Below are 25,636 nucleotides of genomic sequence, written 5' to 3' on the forward strand. Positions count from 1 at the left end.
TATTATAATATTATTTTAATAATCCAATCAAAATAGATATATAATATAATAATAATAATAATAATAATAATATATTATTATTATTATTATTATTATATATATGTTGTGAATGAAAAATATTTAATTAAATTATAAAATAATTATTATATATTAATTTATAAAATTATTTATATTTTTTATATATTATTATTGTCACTATTTACTGATTGTCGATTATAATGGCCACATATCATCTCAATATGTACATATCTCTCTAATACTCACATCATCCCGACGATCACAATATCCCAATGATGCCATCATTAATGATATACGAGACAACATCTAAAATTTATCATACCACCGTATGTTCTGACGTCATTCCGACCTCATTGATCACAACCTCAATCGAGTGGGAGAAGACAAGGAAGTATGTCCCAAGTGAGAAAGATGAAATCGATCATGAGGAAAAAAAAAAAAAAAAAAGGAAACTCCAGAGTCTTTTAAATAGAGCAGCTTCTGCTTAGTTTGTGCTTCTGCTGCAATTAATTTGTTCAACGGATAGTCGGTGCTATGCAAGGAGAAAGATCTTGCAGGTTTTGCATCTACTTGGGCCATATTGGAAATGGTTTCTATAATCTTTTGGAAAACTGAAATAAACGGCATCGAGCTAGAAATTGATCATCTGTTTACAAGAGAATTCTGATTCTTGTTCACCTCTTGAAAGAAAGGGAGCTGATCATGCATTGAGGCAAGACAGAGGGTGCTCAGCATCAGCACAGATGATGGAGAGGCAGTATACAGGTCTAGGAGAGGTACCACTTACCAACAAAAGATTGATGATATACTTCAATACCATTCTATTTAAGATGATGGGATCCATCCCCTCAATTGAATAGAGTATCTTAAAAATGCATGCTAGCAAAACCCTTTTTAATTTATTATAGAAAAAGATGCAAAGGGAGCAGGTGATCTTTGCAAAGGTTTAACCCATGGATCGATTCTCTGATACCATTTGTCGTAGCCTATAATTTCATCCAAAAGAACTAATCAGAAGTTGTTGTTTTGATTTTTTTTTTTTTTTTTTTTTTTGGGGCCTTTTCGATCCATCCGAGAGCATCCTGAGCAATAGCGGACTAAATATACGCCTTGTGGATCATCATACCTTCTCCACCGGAGGTGACGTCAGCCCCAATCGATGGCAATAAATACCGTTAGGACACAAGTTGGCGGCTACCGCCACCAAGAGAGAGAAGAAAAAGATCAATCGAAGTCGGCGATGTCGGCAGGGGAAGGTTTGGAAGCCAAAGCTCGAAACCGCCACACCACCAACAAAACCCTCGATCCCAAATCCCTACAAACTTACTCCAGCCCCGATTCCCCTCCGAATCGAGCTCCAATTCCCTCAAGTCCTGCCGCGATCCCATTGTTTCCAATCAAGAACAAGTTCCGACCCAGAGGATACCCGAGCAGCGGGACGAGAACGAGCTCCAAGAACAGCGGGATAAGAAGAAGAGGAGCGAGGAGGATTCAACGGCGGAGTTGAATTCTCAGCGAGCCGAGGCCTCCTCGGTTGGTGGTGGAGATTTTGATGAAGCTGTCGGGAGATTGGAGAAGCTTCGGATTAGTGGAGAAGAGCCGGAATTGTCGGAAGAACAAATACGGACGAATGACCAGCTGCAAGAGGATGAGGTACTCTCGATAAAGATCCCTTCTTTGAACATTTGAGCTTGATAGGTCTTGATGAAATATATATATAAATCTTGCGAATCTTTTATACTGCTGATTGAACGTGGTTATTTCTTGTTCTTGATGCATGTGGGCGTTTTGCATGAAAGATTTCCTGAAACTGTCTCTTTCTTGAAAAAAAAGAAAAAATCTTGAAGCTGTCTTTCTCTCTCGCAAAGATTTCTTGAAACTGTCCCCTAGATGATGATATGAATTGGAGGAACATAATCTGGTGCAATATTCTGACCCATAACATCAGCATTAATTCGTCATAAATTACCACGGGGATCTCTACAGAATATTATGACAGTTTGATGTTGGAAAGGTGGTTCTACACTTTATGGTGTCCTTTGTGGTGTCAAGATTCTTTTGCAGATCATCATCGAAATTTCTTTAGCAAGCTGCTACTAGGACTGAGAGACCCCGATCAAGAAAGCTGTTGGATATGATGTCTTGCCATAAAATGGAGTCTTTTGTTTATTAGAAGGTTTCAGGGATATTATGAGTGGGTGGTCTGTTATCATGAACAAACAACCTATAGGGCTTATCCGGAGGATTAAATTGCATTATGTGTGGACAGCCTCTTGGCTCTTGTTTTGGTGATACTTGGCAGGCGGGTTTGTCATCATTCAAAACATTATAATGATCAAACCATTAGGGCTTACCAAGAGGATCTGAAGGGGATGCCTTTAGGCGAAAATTTGATGGCTTTCCCTTCCACTTTTCTAATCATAAAGAATAAATGACAAGCATAGGAGACATCTGGCTCATGTGCCAGTTGGAAATTATATATTTCGAAGTCCTAGGTTTTATATTTTATAAACTAATCAACAAAATAAAGAACAAGAGGGTTGATATGTGGCATGTGGTGTGAGGTATGTTCGCAACACTTTGATTGAGTCCCTAAATGGTGCATAGGAGTTCTCCAGTCTGTTGCTTCCAAACTATAACCATAAACTGAGACTATCCTGTGTGCATAAAATAGCACCTGGAGACTTTAAAGAACACCCAGTGGTAGTCTGAAAACTTACAAAATATTGGAATCCTTTTATAAATCAGAATCTGATTAATCAAGAATATGAGGCTTATTAGCTTCAAGTTATAGAGATAGAAGTAAGAAGAAAGGAAGTGCTTGAAACAGGTGCAACTGGAAATAGAAGGTGTCCTCCTTTGATTTAAACTGGTTTAGCAATCTAAAAACAAACTAACTAAACAGTCATGTTCGCTGGAGACCTAATAAATATTCCTGAATCCTGATCATTGTAAATAGTCAAATTTTGATTCATCATCGTCATCAGCTTTGTATAATGAATCCCACTCAGTGAAAAAAATAAAGGCTTTTCTGCATTCAGATTGGTCTTGGGTATAAGATTCTATGGGTTGACATTAGGATGACAATGTTCAAGGGCACAAGAATACTCTTCATTGCTTTGCTTGTCAGAGGGAAGCTGTTGCGCTAGCCTAAGAATGCTGAGTTCTCATTAGATTTATCTGTGATGCTGTATGTTAGAGTATGTGATGTCTTTTTGAGTTCATGAGGAAATTAAAAATGGTGCAAAGAAAATTGCACATTTTGTGGTTTGTAAGATCTTCATACTTATGGAATTAGATAATCTTACTTGGAATTAAAACAGGACTTGGTTGGGTCAGCTAATGTTGAACGGAAATAATTCTTTGTAATTCTTCATTAATGGAGAAAATGTTTTAATAAGCAACTGCCAAAAGAATTTTTGATTTTAAGGTATTCTTCCTCAAGTTTAGAAGTTGGCCCATTAGGCTAGCTACTTGCATGGATTGGTCTTGGGTAATAATGGGAGTGCATATGTAAAGGATGAGTTTGACGGACATGAGATGTGGTTAGTAAAAGTAGTATGAGTGGAGCCAGAAATGACTAGTTTAAAGGATGCCTAGTTTTTAGATGAATAGAAGATAAGCTTGTGGATTGCAGATTGATATGGTTTGTTATGTACTAATTAGTAGAGGCCCTTGCAGTGAGAAGGACACAAATACGGGTACCATTGCCTAGTCCCTAATTGATGTGAGTATGGAAAAGGATACTGAGACAAAACTCAAGTAGTTAGGTTTGAGTGTTATAGATGTTGGATTTCTAATTAATGAGGATGTCCAGCATGCTTATACCATCACCTATAATTTGACAAAGATATCTTTTGAGACATCACCTTCAAATCATCCAGATTAACCCCATAGTTCAGCCAATATCGGTGATAGATGAGAACACCATGCAGCCTAGCACTACCAAATGAGAAACAAGAGATCCCTGACCTACCTCTTATCAAGAAACAAATCATTCTCTTTGCTGCTCTTAAAAATATATCTGCAGACCAGAAAAGCTTTGTAATCAGGGAATCCAAGTCCAGTCAGTAATTCAATAACAAAATATGGATGAGAATAAGTGAAGGACATCTGGAAACATTGTTAGACAGAATAAAATGCTCTTCATGCCTCAAGTCTCTGTAGCCAAGTTGCCTCTTTAGCATGATTAAAATATTGAAGATAAAAACACAAATGAAACTGCTTACAGCTCATCTGCTCTTCTTTATTCCCACTCCATTAAGGATTGATCTCAAATAGTGGGCATTTACACCATGCTGTCCTCAGAGTACAATGAGGCTTCTAAAAGTGCAGAATGATCAAAACAGAAAAAAGGAGGAGAAATGGCAGGAGCCAAAAAATTCAAGATAATAATCATAAAAAAAATGAGAGGGTGTTGAGAGGGGGGGGGGTTGGGGAAGGAAAAAAAAAAGGAAAAACGGAAGAAAGAAGGGAGGGAACAGCTCTTACCACCAGCAGAAAAGAGATAACCCCATACAAATGTTACGAACTGAAAAAACAGGAGGCACTTCTTTGTGTTTTGCAGGCAGCTTTTTTCTTAGCCAGGAATCTGGTGTGGCATGGTTCTTCACTCTTCAATACAACTTCAAGCAATCATGGCCAATCTCTTTTTTTTTTACCCCTCTCTTGCAAAGAGCTGTTGGAAGGTTATGAATCTCTATCCTGTGGTCCTTGGAAAACAAAGGAAAATTAGAAGTTCTTAGATCTATTGAGATTTGACATAATAATGTAATCCTTGTGGTCATGTCGTTGAATTACAAACCGAATACTGACCATGTAATTATCTAATTTTTTGCATTATAGGTAAAAGCTGATCTTAATCATAAGTAAATAATCTATTCTATATTTGCTAATAACTAGACATTAAATGAATCATGGAATCTTTTCAATTGGGCACAAATCTCTCTTACACTACCTTACTCTTGGAAATACTGTCTTAAACCAAATCAGATCCTTATGAGGGATCTAGATGCTACAAACTGTTACATAAAATCAAACGTGCTGGTATGTTATGGAAACAAGGGTTGTACTGAGCACCAGTTCCCCTATCCATGCCATGCAGTATGAACTGGTACCTCAACCCTTACCTTCATATAAAGCTATATTTTGATGCAGTCTTGTTGGTTCCTTTCACATAAAATATAACATGGATATTGTTTAGGTAGATTCTTTTTAACAAAAAATTAGTAACCCTTTAGAAATTTAATTTTATGTAGTCTGACAGAGCTTCTGTTTGTTTATATATCATGTAAAGTATGATTGTTGTCTTCTCGTCCTCGGCATCTGATTCACAGGTTCTGGCATTGGAAGCAATTTATGGGGACAATGTTATCACCTTGGATAGGAAAAGAGGTTTACGATCCTTCCAGGTTGGTTGTTAATGTAGCAGTTATATGTAATCATGCATAAAGAAGAAATTGATTCTTGATATCTGTGGTGCAGATTTGTATCCATTATGACGTTCCTGATGACATCAGCATATCTGCCAAGCTCCACTCATCCAGCAAAAAGTTAAAATCTGGAGTAAAAGGTCGAGATGGCAGGACAGAATGTGATGAATCTGATGAATTTTTGTATACGTTTAGTGTTCGACACCTGCCCCCAATTATATTGACATGTTTATTACCTCGATCATATCCAAGCCATCATCCTCCCTATTTCACAATCATGGCACAGTGGTTGGATGCTCTGAAGATTTCCAATCTTTGTCACATGCTGGACACCATCTGGATGGAGCAAACAGGGCAGGAGGTTATATATCGATGGGTAGAATGGCTGCAAAATTCTTCTCGCTCATACCTTGGGTTTGATAATGGAGTAATGCTTGATCTATATGATATCTCGGATGTTCAAGACATGCGTGCCATTTCAAGAAGTGTCTCGCCAGAGTCTATCATTCCTTCAATAATTAGTTACAACAATGAGAAGTGTCATGAAGATTTTCTGAACAATCTACATCAATGTATTATTTGTTTTAGTGAGTATGCAGGTTAGACTCTTTGTATGCATTGCTCTCTGCATTTTTGTCCTTTTTTTGGTAGACGTGTTTCTGCAATCTGATGTGCATCATTTATTCCACTCTCATGTTTTATATCCCACATATCACTTTAAATCTGAAACAGTAGTTTGCTCTATTCTTTGTCTTACTCTTTAAGCATAAGGAAGAAATCTGTCTATAAAAGATTGCAAACTATAAAAATTAATGTGTCTAATGCTCTTATTGATCCAACCACTCCTAATTATGTGAACATAAGCCCATCCAGCAATTGTCTTATATTTAGTCTTCTAGAATCAAGAGTTGCATATAAACTCACCACTTTGAAGGGTGAATTCATACAAGTTATGGGTTTGTGATCATAGCATCTGTATTATGGAGAGTAAGTGTTGGGGTTTTTTGTCTCAATTCATGTTCTCATCCTCTACAGATGCTGTTACTAACTTGTTGCTCTTTTCCTAAAGGCCTAATTGCAAATTTTAACTGGGTCATTTTCTTCTCTTCATCATGGGGGGAAGATCCTGACTCTTTCATCTGTTGTGGAATTCCATTCATTTTCTTTCCTAACCTGAAGAGTCATATATAAATTTTCATTTATTGTTTTTCTAACCATCGTGTTTACAAGGTAGCTGGTAGGCCAGGCCTTCTTTTTCATTCTTTTTTTTTTTTTTAAGAAAAAGAATTTTCTGGAAAATGGTTTGATAGTTCTATCTTCTGTACCTACAGTTGAACTTCAGGCCTTATCTGTGCATTATGATTTGATACTCGATTGTTTATTTGCGCCATTAACCTTCAAACATATGTCAACTACATTTTCAGTACAGAGATTAACTACTATCATTAGATAATGTCCTGGTAAAATAAATGTTGTCAACTTCCATCCAAATCTGAGATCTTTAAAGATGTCATAATTAGTCAAATCAGGATGCATGCTCTTTGTGACAGGCTGTTGCCTTTGATGGAAGTATTACATTTGCAAGCCTTAATTTACTTGGGATAAGGCATTGTGGTCAAGTACTTGGCTATATAGTAAAATGTGAAAAAATAAAAAATGAAATCCTAAATTGACCATAAAAGTAGATATGATACATACTACGTGTATTAGTTGAGTACATCCTTTTTATTCTCCATTTCTTGTATGTAAATTTGACAATTACAAGTTTTGACGATTAGCTGTGATGCAGCACAGCACTAAGGTAACATGCTTTCAATGTGCAAGCAAATTTGAATGTTTAGGAGGGTATACATGTAACAAATCCTATATAATGGGTTTTTTACATGTATACTCTCCCAAACATTCAAATTTGCATAAATACCCTTTCAAAATTGATATTTACATGTATACCCTCATAAAATATCTTTTTTTGCATATGTACCCATATCATCTAACACCGTTAAAAATTAATAGTTTAAAATTAAAATGACTAAAATATTTTTATGGATAGATGTGCAAAAAAAAATTTATAAGGATATATATACAAATAGCAATTTTATGAGGGTATTCCGTAAATTTGAATATTTGGAAGGGTATACATACAAAAAATCCTTAACATAAATATACCTCTCTTGGTTCGTTAATTTTTTTTATTCTAATAGAGAAAAATTAATATATACCATTAAAATAATAAATTTACTTAATTTATTAATTTACATAGATAAAATATTTTTTTTATTAAATGATAAATCAAAATTATTTTATCTAAAAGATAAACAGATCGTAACCATCTATGTTTTCTCTAATGTATAATAATATACTTTTAAGAAAAGTATCTAAACCTGATATTAGATGAATAGCTTGTATATTTGCATAGAATGGATATAGTTGTGGATTTGGGCATTATGTAATAATAAAATTTATAATTTTATTTATTTTATTTTAAAAATTTTTATCGAAAATATCTTTGTAAAATGTATAAGGTATATCATGTTGTTATAAGATGGACGTAATCGTCCCATACATAAAAATAAAATATAATATATTATTCTAATATATAAAATATTATATAATATCGTCATCGTGTTGTTATATTATGTAACATGTTACTACATTATAGAGTAAGAGGGTTTTAATCCATCTAGATGAAATAGATAAAAATTAAATTAGAATTTTTTGCATGTATATCCTTTTAAATATTCAAATTGCATGAATATCTTCATGAAATTGCTATTTGTATATATATCCTTATAAATTTTTTTTTGCACATCTACTCATAAGGATATTTTAGTCATTTAAATTTTTAACCATTAATTTTTTAATGGCGTTAAATAATATGGGCACATATGCAAAAAAACAAAAGAAAAGAGGATATACATGCAAAACAAGTATTTTATGAGGGTATGCATACAAATATTAATTTTGAAAGGATATTCACGTAAATTTGAATGTTTAGGAGTGTAAACATGCAAAAAATCCTATATAATTTATGTGCTAGACGAACAAGTCAGAGAGTTATGCAGGCTTATAATCTTATTAATTTCTTATATATTTCTTGTCTTAAGTTCTGTTTTTGAGTTTTTCCTTTCCTTTTCTTATTATTTCCTTTAAACCAATTGTTTCAGCTGAGATTGCATAGATCTTGGTTTACCTTGTTATATCTCTGTCCATGAAGGAAAAGATTCCTTTTGCATACTTATTTCACTAAATTTTTACCCAGGCATCATTAGCCATAATGAGGCATACGTATATTGGTTCACTAAAATTTGCTGACATGTGTTTTTATACTTTAGTTTTCTTTAATTTCATCAGGTTCAGAATTTGTCAAACTTCCATGCCAGCATTTCTTTTGCTGGAAGTGCATGGAGACTTATTCCAATATGCATGTGGAGGAGGGAACAGTAACTAAGTTGCTATGTCCTGATGCTAAATGTGGAAGTCTTATTCCACCTGGTTTATTGAAACGGTTGCTAGGGAGTGAAGGCTATGAACGCTGGGAATCCTTGCTACTACAGAAAACATTGGATTCGATGCCTGATGTTGTCTACTGTCCAAGATGTGAAACTGCATGCTTGGAAGATGAGGACCACCATGCTCAATGTTCAAAGTGTTTCTTCAGCTTTTGCACCCTCTGCAGAGAACGCCGTCATGTAGGAGTAAAATGTATGACTCCAGAAGCAAAGCTACTTATTTTGCAGGTAGCAAATGCAATTTATTCTCATTCTAGTTGAAGTCACAGATTATCATGAATTTTGAACTGTTCTGTGCCAGTGCTGAAACCAGCATCATAAACCTTTAGAGTAGGATCCTATAGGGATATTGCTTCAAAAATATTTCAGGGTGTGTGATTTTTTCCATAGGTGGTCCTGGATCTAATTTGGGAAGGTGTACATTGGTATACATGCAGAAGCTAGTAATTGAACAGCACATATGTGACAGTGACTGGGAGCCTTTTTTTCAGAAAGAATTCCCTGTAAAGTATCTGATCTGATACTTAACATCTGTTCCAAGTCAAACCTGTTGTTATTGGTAATTCTGGTGGATTTTGGAGCTATTGCTTTCAATCTATCTCCAATCAATTAAGATATTACTGTGGAAGTAATCCACTCTCCATAAAGTATATTGCAGGGATCATGATTCTCTTTGCAAATAAATTTCCATGGGTCTAACAAAACATAGGCAAGATATGCAGTTATGCATCGAATACAATGCAAGTTGATCAGATTCATTCCATGATGGTTGTTTCTAGAATTTGATCAAGGTTCATAGACTGGGTATCAAAATCCGTACCGATTGCTGGTTGCTGGTTGCCGGCCATTACGGTATTATACCGTACCACACTGTACCATATCGGCATGCACTGACGATAAAAAAAAATCAAAAAAAATCTCACCTAAAAAAAAAAAAAAAAAAAAATCAAGCCGAACTAGACCGAACTAGTACCGTACCGGACCAAACCGCCTGGTATCTGACGGTTTGGGCCGATACCATACCGAACCGACCGGTTCGGTCCGGTTCAGATTATTTTCCAAAAAACCGGTCTGAACCAAATCGGTTCTCCACCGGTACGGTATGATATAGTATAGGATGTACCAACTGGTTCGGATTGGTATGAAATATCATGATTTTGATCATCATTATGGTCAGTTGCATATACAAAGAGATTTAGATTAAGCTCTAGAAAACTTTCCTTGTAGCCATATCCTAAAAATCTTGTATTGTGCTATCACCACTCATTTCAAGCATGATTTTCAAAATTTAGTGCAATTAGAAGTTTGGAAGAAAAGGCCAAATTTAGAGGATTATTTTTTTTTATTATTTTGTTATACTTCAGCAATAGGAAAAACAAAGTGTACTGTTTTATTGGACAAAATGGAACAAAAGCCAGAGCAGGTGTGATATCTTGGGCTACGAAGTATTTATTATCCATTTAAATTTTATCCTCAGGCAACTTAAGTTATTGAAAAGAAAGTTTGTGAAAACTATCTGTCAACTGCACAGTGCAGACACATTTTTTACTGAGAAAAATACCTTTTCTTACCATTTCTTATTGTATATCAGATGATGGTTGTACTAACCATTTTGTTATAAGTCGAAAGAAAATGTATATTGGATGGTGACAGTTATTTGGTACTTTTCCTGGTTACAGGAGCGGCAGAATTCAACTCGGCTAAAAGGAGATCAGTTGCACAGAGAGCGTGAGATCATAAATGAGATTCTCAGTGTTAGGGAAGCACTTCGTGATGCTAAACAATGTCCATCTTGCAAGATGGCAATCTCACGAACAGAAGGCTGCAACAAGATGGTATGCCAAAATTGTGGGCAGTTCTTTTGCTACCGCTGTAACAAGGCAATTGACGGATATGATCATTTTAGGTGAGTTATTTTAGAATTTTTGTGATGATTGATGTTCATCTGTGTCTGCGTCTGCATCTCTGCATTTTCTGGGAAGAGAAGAATGACAAAGGTTTTGTCTTTAAAGGGAAGAATGTGAACTTTTTCCCCGTGAAGAAATGGAGAGATGGGAAATGCATATGAATCCTAGACAAGTGGCCGCACAGATACAAGCTGAACTATTTGCTGATGTTGGTCATCCATGTCCAAATTGTCGACAACTAAATGCCAAGGTAAGCATGGATGAACTGGTTGCTTTATGATTTTGTTTTATGTAATTTTATCCTCAAAAGAAAGTGGGGGAGGAGGAGAATACTTTGTTTTATGTAACTTAGGGGCATCTTAGACTATATATATTGAATGTGGCAGCTGGTCATAGTATCATGAAATGATGGAATCAATAATGCAATATAGTGTCATTACAGAATAAGCAATATGTGTTAAACCTTTTGAGCTCTTGTCCAATGTGGCAAATTTTATTACTTTCAATCTTAAAATGGTATACGCAATCAATGTGATCTAGGAGATCCTCAGCCCTGCAACCTGCTTGCCTTCCTTGGTTTTGTGTCTATTGATAACACATTCTTTTTCCATGTATAGGAACATAATTTTATCATTGTATGTGATATTTCACTGGCACAACCAAGATGAGAGGCTTTACGCATGTATGACTATTGACATTTCTTGGTTTGATAAGAGACCTTTGACTTTGTTTTTGTGTTCCTCAAACACTAACTTAATCAGAATTTATTTCCCCTTCAAAACCAAAAAATAAAAATAAAAATAAAAGAAGAAGAAGAAGAAAATGATCCTCTATAGAGATTGCAAAATGTTGTCCATCCATATTACCTGCCAAAACATTTGCATGCATAGATGTGTACGTGTGTACATGTTGTCATAATCTTTTTCCCCTTCTGGAGCAGGAGATTTTTTTTTTAAATAACTGCATTTTTTTTTCCTGTTAGTAACTTTATCTTATAAAGGCGCTGATAGAGTTCTATGTTGGTGGGCAAAATAAACAGGTTGGAAATAACAATCATATCTTTTGCTGGGCTTGCCAAACTCATTATTGTGCACTATGCCGGAAAGTCGTGAGGCGGAGCTCGCAGCATTACGGGCCTAAAGGTTGCAAGCAGCACACTGTTGATCCTTCATGATGGCTTTTGTGGTTGTTTATCCATTCTGTTGACCAGAGATACAGATCAACTTTCTGATGGCATGGCTGATCATGTTGATGACAGTGAAGCAGGTTTATCTTCATTCTAGCCGGTTGTTGTCTAGCCCAAAGGAGGAGTGATCATGTTATAATGTAGGAAGACAGCCATAGAAAGTGATTGAAATTGCTTTCACATTCAATGATTGATGTATATTGGCTGTTGGCAAATAAAATCCTGTAGTGAGCTTGATTTTTGCTGAATTTTTCAATGATCTTATTTTCTATTAAGTTAGCATCTTTATAATTATAGTGTATTTCCAATATGGCGTGAGGACAACCTCTGCTTCTGGATCAGCTGAGCAGAATTTTGATACACAATGACCTTCCATATATATCGGGGTTGGAATGATTTTAAGAGTATTTTGCTTTGAAAGCAGATTAAAGTTGATGCCATTGATTTTAAACTGGCTGAAAACAAAAATCCTTTGCAAGGAGTAAATAAATATATTTTGAAGGTTTCCATCCACGCCTGCCCATTGTGAATTGCATCTCATGGCAAATAAGCTGACTTTGTCATGAGTATGTTCTTGCTGAAAGCAGTAGCTAGGTTTCATCAAAAGTAGAACACCAGATCTTTAAAGTCTCAACTTATTATATTGCAGATTCAGTTTTGATGAAAAAAAGACGGTGCATGTATAACGTGATCTAGTGAAGACTGTAAGTTATTTGAATGACTCTGGACCATCCCTGGCACGGCCCCAGAAAGACAATTCATAAGCTGCGCATTTCAATTCTGCCATTACACGGTCATGGCCCCGGCCGTGAGCACATGAGCGGGGTACCGAGAACGTGCCTAATCTCTTTTTTTTTTTTTTTTTTCCTTTTTCTTCTCTCTTTTCTTCTTTTTCTTTTCTTTTTTTTTTTTTGGATGGTACAAAGTAACCATCGCTTGATCAACCTAAGCTTTTTACCACTGCAAGCGCTAAAAAATTGTTGTGAAATCTGAATTCAAAGCGCCGACCACAAGGTGGATAAAGCCGCTTACTGTTTGTTGATACACTCTTATATGATGGTGAAAGGCCGAAGGTACCAGCTGTTTATCGACACCAGCCGTTGTATCTCCTAAATCAATGTTTCTGTGAACAGTAAAGTGAATTAGTCATCTAGCGGTCATGACCCATGCCGGTCTAGTCAAACGTTTATAAAGAGATTTTCCATATAGCCTGGAGTTATACTAATTCCATCCTATCATAGAGTACATCACTGCCTTGTTATAGGCTTCTAAAACTTTTCCCTCAAAAGGAGAAAGCATCAATTGAACAGCAGTTCTGCACACGCGACCAGTGCAATAAATGAATGATACATAAAACCATAGTAACCGCATGAATAGTACATGCCACCTGTGCCCGCATGGGCTCATCCAAGCCCAAGAAGATTTGATATACATAAAAGCTATTATGGTTATTGGGAGTATTATTTTGCACAGCTTTGGAATTGCATCTTTAGAATGGAGATGCTCTCCAAAAATTTGACACAAGTACACACTCAGAAACTAGTCATGTGCCCATACTGGAGTGCAACGGCTTAACCTTCAACATTGGATTACTCCATGCCGAGTTTCACTCTGTTTCATCCAAACGGGTGAGAGATTCGCAACCTAGTGTTAAGGTCACAAGCACATTAAGTAATTACAGCAGAAAGAATACATCATTGCTGGAAGAAGCTACCATTCCACATAATCGTAGGACAGCTGGAATTTTTATAACTCATGACTTGATTTTTCTAACTTCATCAGAAATGCAACACACACTATTGTGATCATGTACTTGTAGAACAGTTCAATAACTTGCCATTTAGAAGCCACTAATTTGATATGTGCCTGTGTACAAGATCTCCAACAAATTCATAGAATAGCTCCAGTCATAAATCGATGGCGCAGCACTGCTTCTGCAATTGGACGTTGACGATAATCAGGATTAAGCATGGCCTGCGATACGAAAAGCATCTGGTATTTTGTTATCAAATAAACAATTGGTGTAAAAATGTGTATCAAGATAAATGCAAGTTCAAGTAAGTTTTCAATGAGAAGAATGTTTAACTTTCAATCCAATAATCCAAATCGGTGGCTACATATTTGGTAGGTCATCTACATTTTTTGAAATGTCGTCATGACCAATCAAAGAATCTACATGAAAAAGATATACCAGCCCTAATAGGACAAGATTATATAGACTCATCCATTAGGAACTATCTTTGGAAGTACATCAAACAGTAAAGCAGATAATATCTTGAGAAGTACATTAGGGACTGGCAAGCAGCAGGATATGGGCTATATCATTAAAGAACCTCATATATTGAGACACAAAGCACATTATGTTTTAGAAGGTGGACGCAACAACCTAGTAACAGCATCCATGCACTTTTTTTTTGTTGCAACATTCATCAACACACAGATATTTGAGACACTCTTAATGACATCCCTGCCATCATTCCTTGAAAATGCCTAGGCAACCAAGACACAATATTGAGTTCAGTTTGACTGACCTGTTAGCCAAAGGTGTCTAGACATTCAGAGAACTATAGTCTAACTACATGTTAAAAACCTGACTGGAGTATGACTACCTAGCTGAATGTATTTCATTTGGAGTCTTGAGTTCCCTCTATAACCTTAAAAGCTTATTATATCACCTCATGATCTGACATCATTCCTACCTCATTGACCACAGCCTCAATTGAGTGGGGAGCAGACAATGAAATATTTCCCAAGTGAAAAGTAAGGACAAGAAGCTCCCAAAAATTAAGAACCATAATAAACCTAGGAAGCATTTAACAATACTAAATCTTACTTTTGCATAGGGAAAATATAAAACATTATTAGAACATCAAGAACCTGCTCGTTTATTGTTGCACTTTCATGAGCCACGTCATAGGGGAAAATGGTGAACCATGAATGATGAAAATTATTACTGAGAGTAAAGTTGATTGTTCCAAAAAATATGATAGTAATGGGCATGGTAGGAAAGAGATGTGTTTGGAAGCATTAGAATTTTTAATATCAATGCAAGATCTGGAGGGGGGCTGCTAAGCAAGCACAATCTAGCTACCATAGCTTGAAGATCCAAGCTACTAAGCCACACCTAAGGCGGCCTGGGGATGAGAAGAGATAATGAATAAATATGCTCATTCAAAGGGCATGTGGTACTAGTGTTGCATGCCATACACCTAAAGACTTGAAAGTTTGCAGTAAGTAGGGTCATGAGCCATCATCTGGCCAGCAGTTGAGTGTATATTGATGATATAACTGTATCATCTATCCAAAAGTTACAAATGTCCAAAAAATGTTTTTTTGGAGTCATCTTTCTATGCATATGAAAATCACATAGCTGCAGATGCATCAGTTGTTGTGAGAGATGAAAATAAACCTGGAGCAACTCCCAGCCAGCACCATCACCTAGATCCAGAAATTTGACAGCTTCTAGTAAACGGTCATCTGCTAAACAGTACCTAGTAAAACACATTAGTATAAATTAACTTGTCATTGTACATCAACTACATGGACATGCAGTGAGAGACATCCATTTCCTATAGAACTTTTAAATCTGCAAATTAAATGAACATTAACTGTAGTTTGCTATCTAAAATGCAAAAGCATACTCCAGCCATGCTTGCAGACAAAAATTTTAGCATTATTGAACTATTTAGGTGTTTGATAGGATATAAAAGTTTTTGACATTATATCACAAATATTCTTCTGAGGAATGCATTTCTGCTTGTAATGCTGTCAAAATCAGACACCCAGGCACCTGAGTTCCTCCTAGGCACATGAACAAAATCTAGAGCATAGCAAAATGGGTTACTGCACTCTGAAGTGAACATCAGACTACCTAATGCCACCTAGTGTTTATATCTATTAAATATAAGATATCATCTTGCCCTTTTTTTTTTTGAAGCAAAAGGGCCATCTTACACATTTAAATTTCAGTTCCTTAACTAGAATGCTCAAAGAAAATAATTGAGTGAGCCATACCCAAAGAAAAAGGGATGTTGAGTGATAAATCTACTTAATACATCCATCAGTTGGACAATATGCTTGAACAGCAGAGAAGAATTTGTGAAAATAAAAATGAAAGATCTGATTAACTAAGGGATATGTTCCATTGACAACTTTAACTTGCACACTTCACAAACACTGAGGATGCTACCTCTACAGGTACATCTGATTGACTAATACAAGACAGTCAATCAAAGATCAATGGCTTTGATTCTGACCCACCAGCCTTATCTTGTTGTTTCATTTCTTTCTTTTATTTCTTTTCCCAAGATCCCCTTTTACATAGTCCACTATCAATAAATGTTGCCATCATCCATACCTCTTCTTGATAAATTCATCATCCATAACTCTTCAGAAGCCATCAATTTATGCACAATATAATATAATTTGGTGTTAATTAATGAATGTGTATCATTATAATAATTTGTATTTGCTTATAGTGAGCATGATATTACCATACATGTACATAACTTAATGTACAATTTAACTAATAGATACCTAAACAAGAAACTATAATTGTTTTAAGGGTTTGTGCATCATAATTTCCATGTGAAACTCAAGCTGTTGTATGCTGACCGTCCAAAAAAAACCAGGCTTAGATGGGCCAATAGAAGGAAGATCCTAGCAAGTAACTGCACGCATCCAACCAGGTATCATATATAATCTGTGTTTCAGGTAAGAATTAAGTTTACAGTCAGATAGAAAAAGAAAAAAGGGGGTCGTAATACGATCTCAACATCCCTCTACTATATCTCAGTATAGGGGAGATAGTGATGGAGACTAGGTTGCAAGCCTCCTCCTAATAAGGATGGCAATGGGTCAGGTATGGATTGGGTCGGCCCATATCCATACCCACCCTGCAAGTAAAAACCCTATATCTATACCCGCCCCGTATCACCTCAGGTCAGATCGGGTCAAACAGAGATGCAGGTCAGCTCGGATCGGGTCAGTAGATAAGAGAGGTTGGTTGGATCGGGTACATATAAACAATATAAAATCATTATAATTTTAAAGAGAGATATATGTTAAGATTATATCGAGTCGGACATACCATTATTCATATCCGACACGAATCCACTCCAGATATTTTTTCTAGAATGCATACCCGTCCCGGGTTCCAATCGGATCAGGCAAAACCCACTCCATTCGGGTCCATCGAGTCGAATATCCGGCAAGTCGGCTAAAATTGCCACCCCTACTCCTAACTGCAGCATTATCTCACCCTCTCTCTCTTAGCCTCGCTCTCCAGATGGTGAGAAGTCCTCTAAAGTTGGGGAAAGGGTACAAGAGATGGCAAGAGAGAGGTGGTTTATCCTTCTTGGTGAATGGGAGGGCATGAGAAGGGTGGGAAATAGAAAAGAAGTCAGAAAGTTGGACTGGATGTTGAGAGAAGGGGAGCTGCTCATCCATTGAGGCGAGACAAAGGGGGCCTTAGCATCAGCAGAGTTGAGGGTGATGGAGGAACAGTATGGAGGTCTAAGAGAGGCATCACTTACAAACAAATAGACTGATGACATACTTCAATGCCATTTCTATTTAAGACAATGGGGATCCACCCTCTCAATTGAATAAAGTATCTAAAACATGCATGCTAGGAAAACACTTTTGTGTATAACCGACCACATATTTGATAGGAAAATGCTTGGAAGATGACACTCTTGTTCTAATTTATATAGAAAGATGCAAGAGTAGGGAAGCAGTTGATCTTTCCATCAAAAGACTAAATTGTTAGCCAAAGTTTCATATTATGATAACCGTATAGCTTCGTTGCTCCTTGGCTTCTTGCCAAACAGTGGAGTTATTTACCATATTTCACTTTAAATAGGGAATCACAATGCTAATGATAAATTTGTTGAGTTGAACACATCCTCATATCAAGAATATCATAGGACATTCAGGGAGAAGTGCATACGGGTGCATATAAGACAGCCAGTATGTATGACTCAGGCAGAGAGGTAGAGAGAGAGATAGGTTTCTTACTCTCTTGCAGCATTGAGGTCAAGCTGAAAAGTACTTTCAAGAAGCCTCTGCAAGTTTCAATTTTTTTTTTAATGGTTAGGCTATAATTGCATTTGGAAGAAAGAAAAACAGAGTCCAAGAGAAGGGGAGTTGTGCAAAAGTAAAAGTCCAATTACTTGCAGGGATATGGCATCCATGATGCCCGCTTCACAAAATGGAACAAAAACTAGGTAAGCAAAAAGAAGCCCTGCTTCATATCTGCCTAAGAAAAAACAGTAGGGAAGTTATATGCAAGAATTATTAGCTGAAAATCATCATACCATTTTGATAGTATAATTTAGGATGAAATAAACAAATGAAAACATAACCCATGAAGGTTTTTCCATTTCAAGAAGTACATTTGAATCATAAATGTCAGAAGGTCTCTATAAATTTTACATGTCATCAGCTATTCCGTAAGCTGTTTCTCCAGAGGAGCAAATGCACCAGCTGTAGATGCTCGGTGCCATAGTCCTTCTGACAATGCCCCAGGGCCTGCTTCTATAGCTGAATACCTGTCATCCCATCCAAATCAAGAAGAAACGGATACGAAATCTTTATACTTATTCACTCATGTAATTAGAAGAATCAAGATTTCCATGTAAAATACACGAAAAACTTGATTATATAGCAAACTGAAGGAAACTAAAATTATTATGGCACCACAGTAAGTTTTGCAACCTGATTCTCTCACTTAAAAATTTTTGCAAGATGAATGTATGATATCATTTATGATCGAAAATAACTATAGATAACCTCTAAACTTGATGACATGAGTGGTAGCAGGTCTGAGCTATAGAGCCCATGGATAAACTCCTTTTGGTAGGGAACCATCAGTTTATAGAGCAGAAAAAATTAAAAGACACAAATGACAGCAAGCTCTTAATCTAATACTGAAGAGTTTAAAATTTGCAGTATAGTGTCTGATGAAGTGGATCTGAGAACAAAGTGAGATAGTTTTGGATCAAATTCTACTTCCACATATTCATGATGTCATTAGACATGGAAGACTAAGAAATGGAAATATACTTGATTTCCTTTTATGTTGATACGTACATCCATGTTTAGCAGATGAAATATGTGAACATATTTCATCTGCTAAACATAATTTATGGCAATACACTTTTTTTAGATTTACTAACAGTAGAACCACATAATTTTAGTTGATAAATATACAGAAAAGTAAATCATATGTAACATACCCAATATCAACTGAGAAGGCTAAGTCACGAAGACGTGGCACTAAATAAGCTGCATCTTTCTCTGCTATTGTGCTGCCATCAACAAATAATAAATTCAACTGTTTGATGAAAGAACATATAATTGTCCTTATTTTTCCCATAAGCCCATGGAAAGAAAAGGTAACAAATGGAGATAAATTCCAATATGATCAATAATATACTTGAGAACAACAGAAGCAGGACCGAGACTCTGGTGTAATCTATCATGGTGATGCATGTAGGCCAGGCCATTCATAGCTCCATTTAGTAGTTTGATAACAAAAAATCTCCTTCGCTTCAGTTTTTGCTCCTGATCAAATGGATTCCAAAATTTCTGCTCTCCTTTAGCAAGATTCTTTGAGATTGTTTCACTCATAACTTTGGCATAGTCTGCTGCACTATATTTCCCATCATCACGAAATGCAAGCCACTGAAAAGGCACATCTTTGTTTTATTTAAATAGAATTTACTATAAATACACCAAAAACAATGACACCTTTATAGATGATATAACAAACCTGCTCTCCAGTTTTTGTCTCGAACCCCCCTAACAAAAACTGAATATTCTGACAGATGTTTCTGGAGTCACTCTGCATATTATAGCACAACCTGGCTAGTTAGATAAATAAACTATCTATTATGTCACTAACCATATCATATGAAGAAATTTCCAGTAAGAAATAAATATTCTTTTTGTTGGTCCTAACTTAAGGGTAAGCAGTATACTTACTTGAATGAAGGCATGAGTACTTAGCTCATTGGCAGCCATCATATCTGCTTCAATACCACCAGCACGTTGTCCAGGAAAACCTTGACAAGTGGGCTAGCTTTTATCAGATAGGACAGAAAAGTGCATGCATGGTCTGAAATAAATAATTTAGCAGTAATTGTCTCGATGTTATGATGGAGAAATACCTAAAAAATATTGAATGTATTCCATGCGCTAAATGAAATTTCATGAAAGTAATACATTAATGATACATTGCAGCTAATCAGTCATTTGGTCTCAACTATGATTTCAGCTAGTGATGTTAGAAAACCTATCAGCAAAATTCTTTTGGTTGAAAACAAAAGCAACCAGCAGTGGTGGGCATAAGTCTGCAGTTGTTTATGGTCTTTTCCTCTTTATCTAAAGTCTAGCATGTGTGATACATGGGCCAGAACCCATCCAGGAATGAAGTCTGGCTACATGAACGATGATAAATTCACAAACATGTACTTTTCTATTTTTAAGATACAGTGTATTATATATAACAGAAACATGGAAGATGAAACTACATATTCTAGTTTTGGATACAGTATTTAAGAAAAATATGAAACCAAAGTTTCTGGACTCTAGACAGCCTAAACCACTTCCAAATAAGAGAAGGGTTCTCTCACTTGTGCATTTTAGTTTCCCACTTGCAGACAGCATGCATGACCCATGGTGAGGCTTCAGGCTCTCAAGCTGGCGCATGAGGCCAGCTTCAAAGCCTTTCCCATTATATATTAGTAGATTTCCATCAGAAGCTCACAATCATGCGGCCAGCTTCAAAGCCTTTCCCATTATATATTAGTAGATTTCCATCAAAGCTCACGATCAGGACTTGAAAGGAACAAAATTCTAAATAGTGAAGTTCACTTCAGGAACACTAATGATGCAATGATGCTATCTATGGTGGCAACAGGCAATATAAATAATTACAATTAGCCATAGTATCATTAGCAGAACATGAACCATGTTTTTTAGGAAACTGAGGAAAAGAAGGCAGCATGACACTGATAATTGTATAAATTTTTGAAGAAATTTATCTGGGAGGTTATGAATTCATGGAGATAGGAACAAATTCTACAATTTTTGGAGGGAATGTGTTTCCTTCCAAAAATTATGGACCACAACATCTTATAGATAACACTATAAGTGTATGTGTATACAATATGCTATAATGTCCATAGATTTAGGTGCCTTTGGTGTTCAAAAAGAAAAAACTCAATCTTTAGGCATAGTTCCTTCCGCCAGTGAAAAAGGAAGTGCTTGGTAACACTGGGCCAAAATGGCTCCCAAATAAGAATTACTCAAGAAAAATATAAGTAACAAGTTGAACCTAGAAGCTTAAATTATTACGGAATGGGTCGATGATGTATATTAGTATTAACATCCCTCTCAATTGCAACATGGACCATGTTTGGAAGGATAAACAAGTCAAGAGAATAACTAAAACAAATCAGGATTGGCAATAACCAAAACAAATTGGGATGGCAAATAGGTAAATCAAATATATAATTGCTTGTAGGGGATTTGAAGTCATGTCCCCCAGCAAGCTAAGATCTAATACCATGTTACCTAACTACTTGAACCTGGATTTGAGCTATTTAGGCAATCGGTCAACAATGTATATTAAGATTAACAAATAGGAGCTAGAAAAAGTGAATCTAATCCAAGACAAACAGTCAACATATTTATACATTTAAGACCTTCCTAGTAAGCTTCTAATTACCTAATCTTAATTAAAAAGGGGAAAATGATCCCATCCATCAGCAGGTTAATATTATATCAAGAAAGATATGTTTCACCACAAGTAATATGTTCACCTGAAAGGACCATTCCTGCAGCATATCACCACCCATTCCAAGTTCAGAAACCCAGTTTCATTAAGGAAAGAAACATCACCAAAATTTTAATCTTTATTGTCTTTGCCAAAAAGTAAATAAATTAGGTGCAGCAAACCAATGCTGTTGCCATACCACATATCGAAAAAAAGCACACGTCTACATCAATTAGGCATGTGAAACACTGCTACAATGTATGTGCATGGCAGACAAGCCTCTTAAAAAATAAAATCACACTTGAGTTCATGCTGCATGAGTAGCATCTCTCACTACAATAATCTTTGGATACCATCTTGCAAGATACCAAGCATTGTTGGGTAGAGGACAAAACTCAATAAGCACATACACAAACTCATACCAATGTGAAACAAGAGTACATGCTACCAAAAAGAAAATGTATATTGCTGGGTTCATACTCTAAGATGCCTCATTGTGGTTAGGAGAGACAAAAATACACCTAATTCACCATTGAATATGTCAATTTTTCACCAGCAACCTTTCTACTGCCTCTGTTTTCTTTCATAAGTTGGGATCAAGCAGAGTATCTTTAAAATTGTGGACTAAAATTTAGATGGTTAATTGTCTTACCTTTTGTTTTACAAATAAGTAAATATTTTGTGATATCTAACTTGCTTACTTGATGATACTCCAAAATCAAATTATTATTTGGGCATGATTCTCATGCATTTGTCAACCACGTACCAAGTGGATGAAATAGCTGGCACATCCAAACATTGAAACAACACAATTGTATAGACAATTGAATCAATAAACCATAGTGCCACACAACAAATAAGCATTATCAAATTTGATTCTGAAGTTTAGTGGACTTGAAGTAAATTTTGAAAGGAATAAGAAGATTTATGGACAGTACCTTAAATATAACTCTGGTTCCCTTCAGTGTACCTTGGGTTACTCTTCCTTCATAAAGCCTGCAATGAGACTGTGAGGATAACACTGGTATATTAGTTAAAAAAAAAAAGAAAAGAAAAGAAAATACAGGATTATAAATAAATCCTGATGCTAGGAAAAGCACCTGATCTTCACTTGGCCCTCTCCAACATCTTGGACCCTCAAACGCTCAATGTCCTCAGACGAGTAGCAGGAGTGAATTCTTGCAGTCCGCTGACATTAGAAATCCCTCCTGCTTGAAATGATGAGTAGCTGTTGGAGTTTAAGCATCCTTGTCAACCAAAACCAAACAAGACTGAGCAATAAATAATATAAGTTTATAAATCCTTTGATGACTTATTTGTTCTCTTTTTTTGAAAAAAAATAAAATAAAGAAAGGCTGGACATTCATATATGCATAAGGTTTACGGTAAATATTACAGCCCCAATGGGTAGCTTTTGAAGCAGCATTTTGTCTTCCGACAATTTTCCGCAACAATTAAATTTCCTCTTGTCTTTCAAATCCTATTACCTCTACATCTTCTCTCACCAAGAAAATTTAGTCGGGACAGGTTAAAACATAGAGTTCCTATTTCTGTATATGACTGAAAATCAGGAGACCTACATATTTGTGAATAAATTATTACCATTCTAAGACAGCAATTAATACTGTTCAAATAGTGATCCCCACGACACTAGGCAAGCAGCCATTAGCCACACAGTTTTATCTCTCCATAAATCAAACCTTTAAATCACCATTTCGAGACAAGCTGCCAGCAGAACAGGAAAATACCCAGATATTTCGAAAACCCCCCTATTTTATATTGAACAGGCCGAAGAAGAACCAAGGAATGATCTTGGCTTAAAAGCACTGCACGTTCTCGCAAAATCATCCAATCCCTTCGAAAAGAACAAGATTTACGACGATAACTATCGGAAAAGATCCAAACATCACGGTACAAACAACTAAAAGAACACTTAATTTCAACAGAGCACCTCCTAATTCTCCTCAAGCGCTGGAATGAAGGAAGAAATTGCAGAAATATACCACCCAAAGAAACGAAAGAAAGAAAGAAAGGCTGCTCGGAGGGAGGATAACCTGGTGATGTTCATGAATCCGTAGCTTCCGACGAACCTTCCGACCTCGAAATCATCTGGATTGGTGATCAAAGCCGCTCTGATCGAATGAACCTGCGATTCGCGGTGGTTCGATGCCTCGAACCCTTGGATGCTTGGAGAAGGAAGGAAGTTCTCACCGGAGATTGGTTGTGCTCTCCATGCGAAGGTTTTCTCGGAGTTGCTGAGACAAAGAGGGAATCGGAAGCAGCGATCCGCATGACCGTCTCTTTCTTTCCTTCTCTTTCCCCTCTAACAGTGGAAGTACTGGAGGGGTACCCTCTTTTATCTTTCGCGCTATAAAGCGATGACGTTGAGAAGGCGAGAGGAGGACGACGGAAGCAGGATTGGATAATATCATAATAGAATGGATGGATAAGGCGAGCTGGGATTTTGTGCGGCTGCCGTGATGAGATTGTCATGTAGTGTCATCTTTTGCATCATATCTATCAAACACATACACAGCATATGATATGATATTATATGATAATATCATCATGAGAATTAGGTAAAATTTACAGACAAAATCTGAATTAAATAAATTTAAAATTGAATGACCTAATAATACTTAATTAAAATTAATAAAAAAATAAAAATCTTTAGATGACCCAAATTTTTTTGTATCATTAATCAAATTAATAATGACATTGTTAACCATACACCTATATATATATATATATATATATATATATATATATATATATATATATATATATATATGCCAGCACGTATTCATGCTTCTATATTTTTATAATTGCATCGATTCTCTCGTCTCTCTTTATTTCTCAAATACGGTTTGAAGATGATAGAGAGTGACACTAGAAGGTCCTTAGATAATTCGTTTCTTACATAACTATAGTTTACAATTTTTAGCCTGTCAATTACATGGTTGAAAAGTATCAAGATTGTTTGCCTCCAACTCCATCCATAATTCATAAATTATTTTAATTTTATTTATTATAATTAAATTATAGTTGCTCCTGTTGTCAAAAATTCAAACTAAGAAGATTAGATGAGCTAATGAACAAGGAGACTAATGAAAGTGGTAGAATTATGCTCGGATTGCTATGCTCAGGCAAAAAGATCTTTTTGGAGTTTAGAGTCTGATCTAAAAGTAACAAAAATAACATCAAAGGTTGTCGGATTTACCTATCAATATCTAAATCAAGTAGGGATTTGAAAAATAATATTGGCTTGACAAAAAAATAAGAGTAAGCATAAAAATAAGAATGTATCGACACTTTTAGAGGTTCTACTGATGCTATTTATGTAAGGTGAGGATTGATGTGAGAAAAATAGATATATGCCTTAATTTCTTGTTGAGCATAACATATTTTTTCTATTGATTATTTGTAATTAAAAGCTACAATGTAAATACAATTGTATCTATGATGTTAAAAGAGATATGATAATCCTCCAAATAATTTAATAATATTATCCCTTAAAAAAAATTCCAATGTAATATAATCATCATCATATTATTTTATAGCTTTAGTAAAAACTACATTAGTATTGAGATATTATAACAATTATTATTATAATATTATATGATGGAAAATAAGTTGATACTATAATAAGATTTATTATTATTTTCATAAATATATTTATATATTATATATTATTATATGACAATAATAACATTGTAAAAACTCCCGTAGTAACTGTATCACTACCATAATTTCATATTATAATAATTTGATATATTATAATCATAAATACATATTTAAAATAT

The 25,636-nt window shown here is 35.6% G+C and overlaps 2 protein-coding genes across 2 annotated transcripts in view; one reads left to right on the forward strand and one right to left on the reverse strand.

The window, feature by feature from the left end:
- The window catches only part of LOC105034871 (uncharacterized), a 38,752-nt gene extending 26,425 nt beyond the window's left edge, over positions 1-12,327 (forward strand). Inside the window, 8 exon segments of the mRNA XM_010910188.4 lie at positions 1,198-1,334; positions 1,336-1,671; positions 5,355-5,429; positions 5,503-6,049; positions 8,802-9,187; positions 10,639-10,865; positions 10,972-11,116; positions 11,906-12,327. Of these exon segments, the coding sequence (XP_010908490.2) occupies positions 1,198-1,334; positions 1,336-1,671; positions 5,355-5,429; positions 5,503-6,049; positions 8,802-9,187; positions 10,639-10,865; positions 10,972-11,116; positions 11,906-12,040 (1,988 nt within the window). The 3' untranslated portion in view covers positions 12,041-12,327.
- Positions 12,328-13,609: 1,282 nt separating this feature from the next.
- Positions 13,610-24,240, reverse strand: LOC105034872 (uncharacterized). Its single transcript, XM_073255532.1, is given in 15 exon segments — positions 13,610-14,026; positions 15,462-15,543; positions 18,071-18,117; positions 18,226-18,307; positions 18,488-18,512; positions 18,515-18,603; positions 19,291-19,362; positions 19,491-19,738; positions 19,827-19,898; positions 20,039-20,117; positions 22,770-22,829; positions 22,934-23,000; positions 23,003-23,061; positions 23,888-23,981; positions 23,984-24,240. Coding segments are annotated over 15 exon segments (1,302 nt in total). The 5' UTR covers positions 24,126-24,240; the 3' UTR covers positions 13,610-13,942.
- Positions 24,241-25,636: the final 1,396 nt, after the last annotated feature.

Source organism: Elaeis guineensis, chromosome 4, assembly GCF_000442705.2.
Source record: "Elaeis guineensis isolate ETL-2024a chromosome 4, EG11, whole genome shotgun sequence".
In the NCBI taxonomy this organism is placed as follows: domain Eukaryota; kingdom Viridiplantae; phylum Streptophyta; class Magnoliopsida; order Arecales; family Arecaceae; genus Elaeis; species Elaeis guineensis.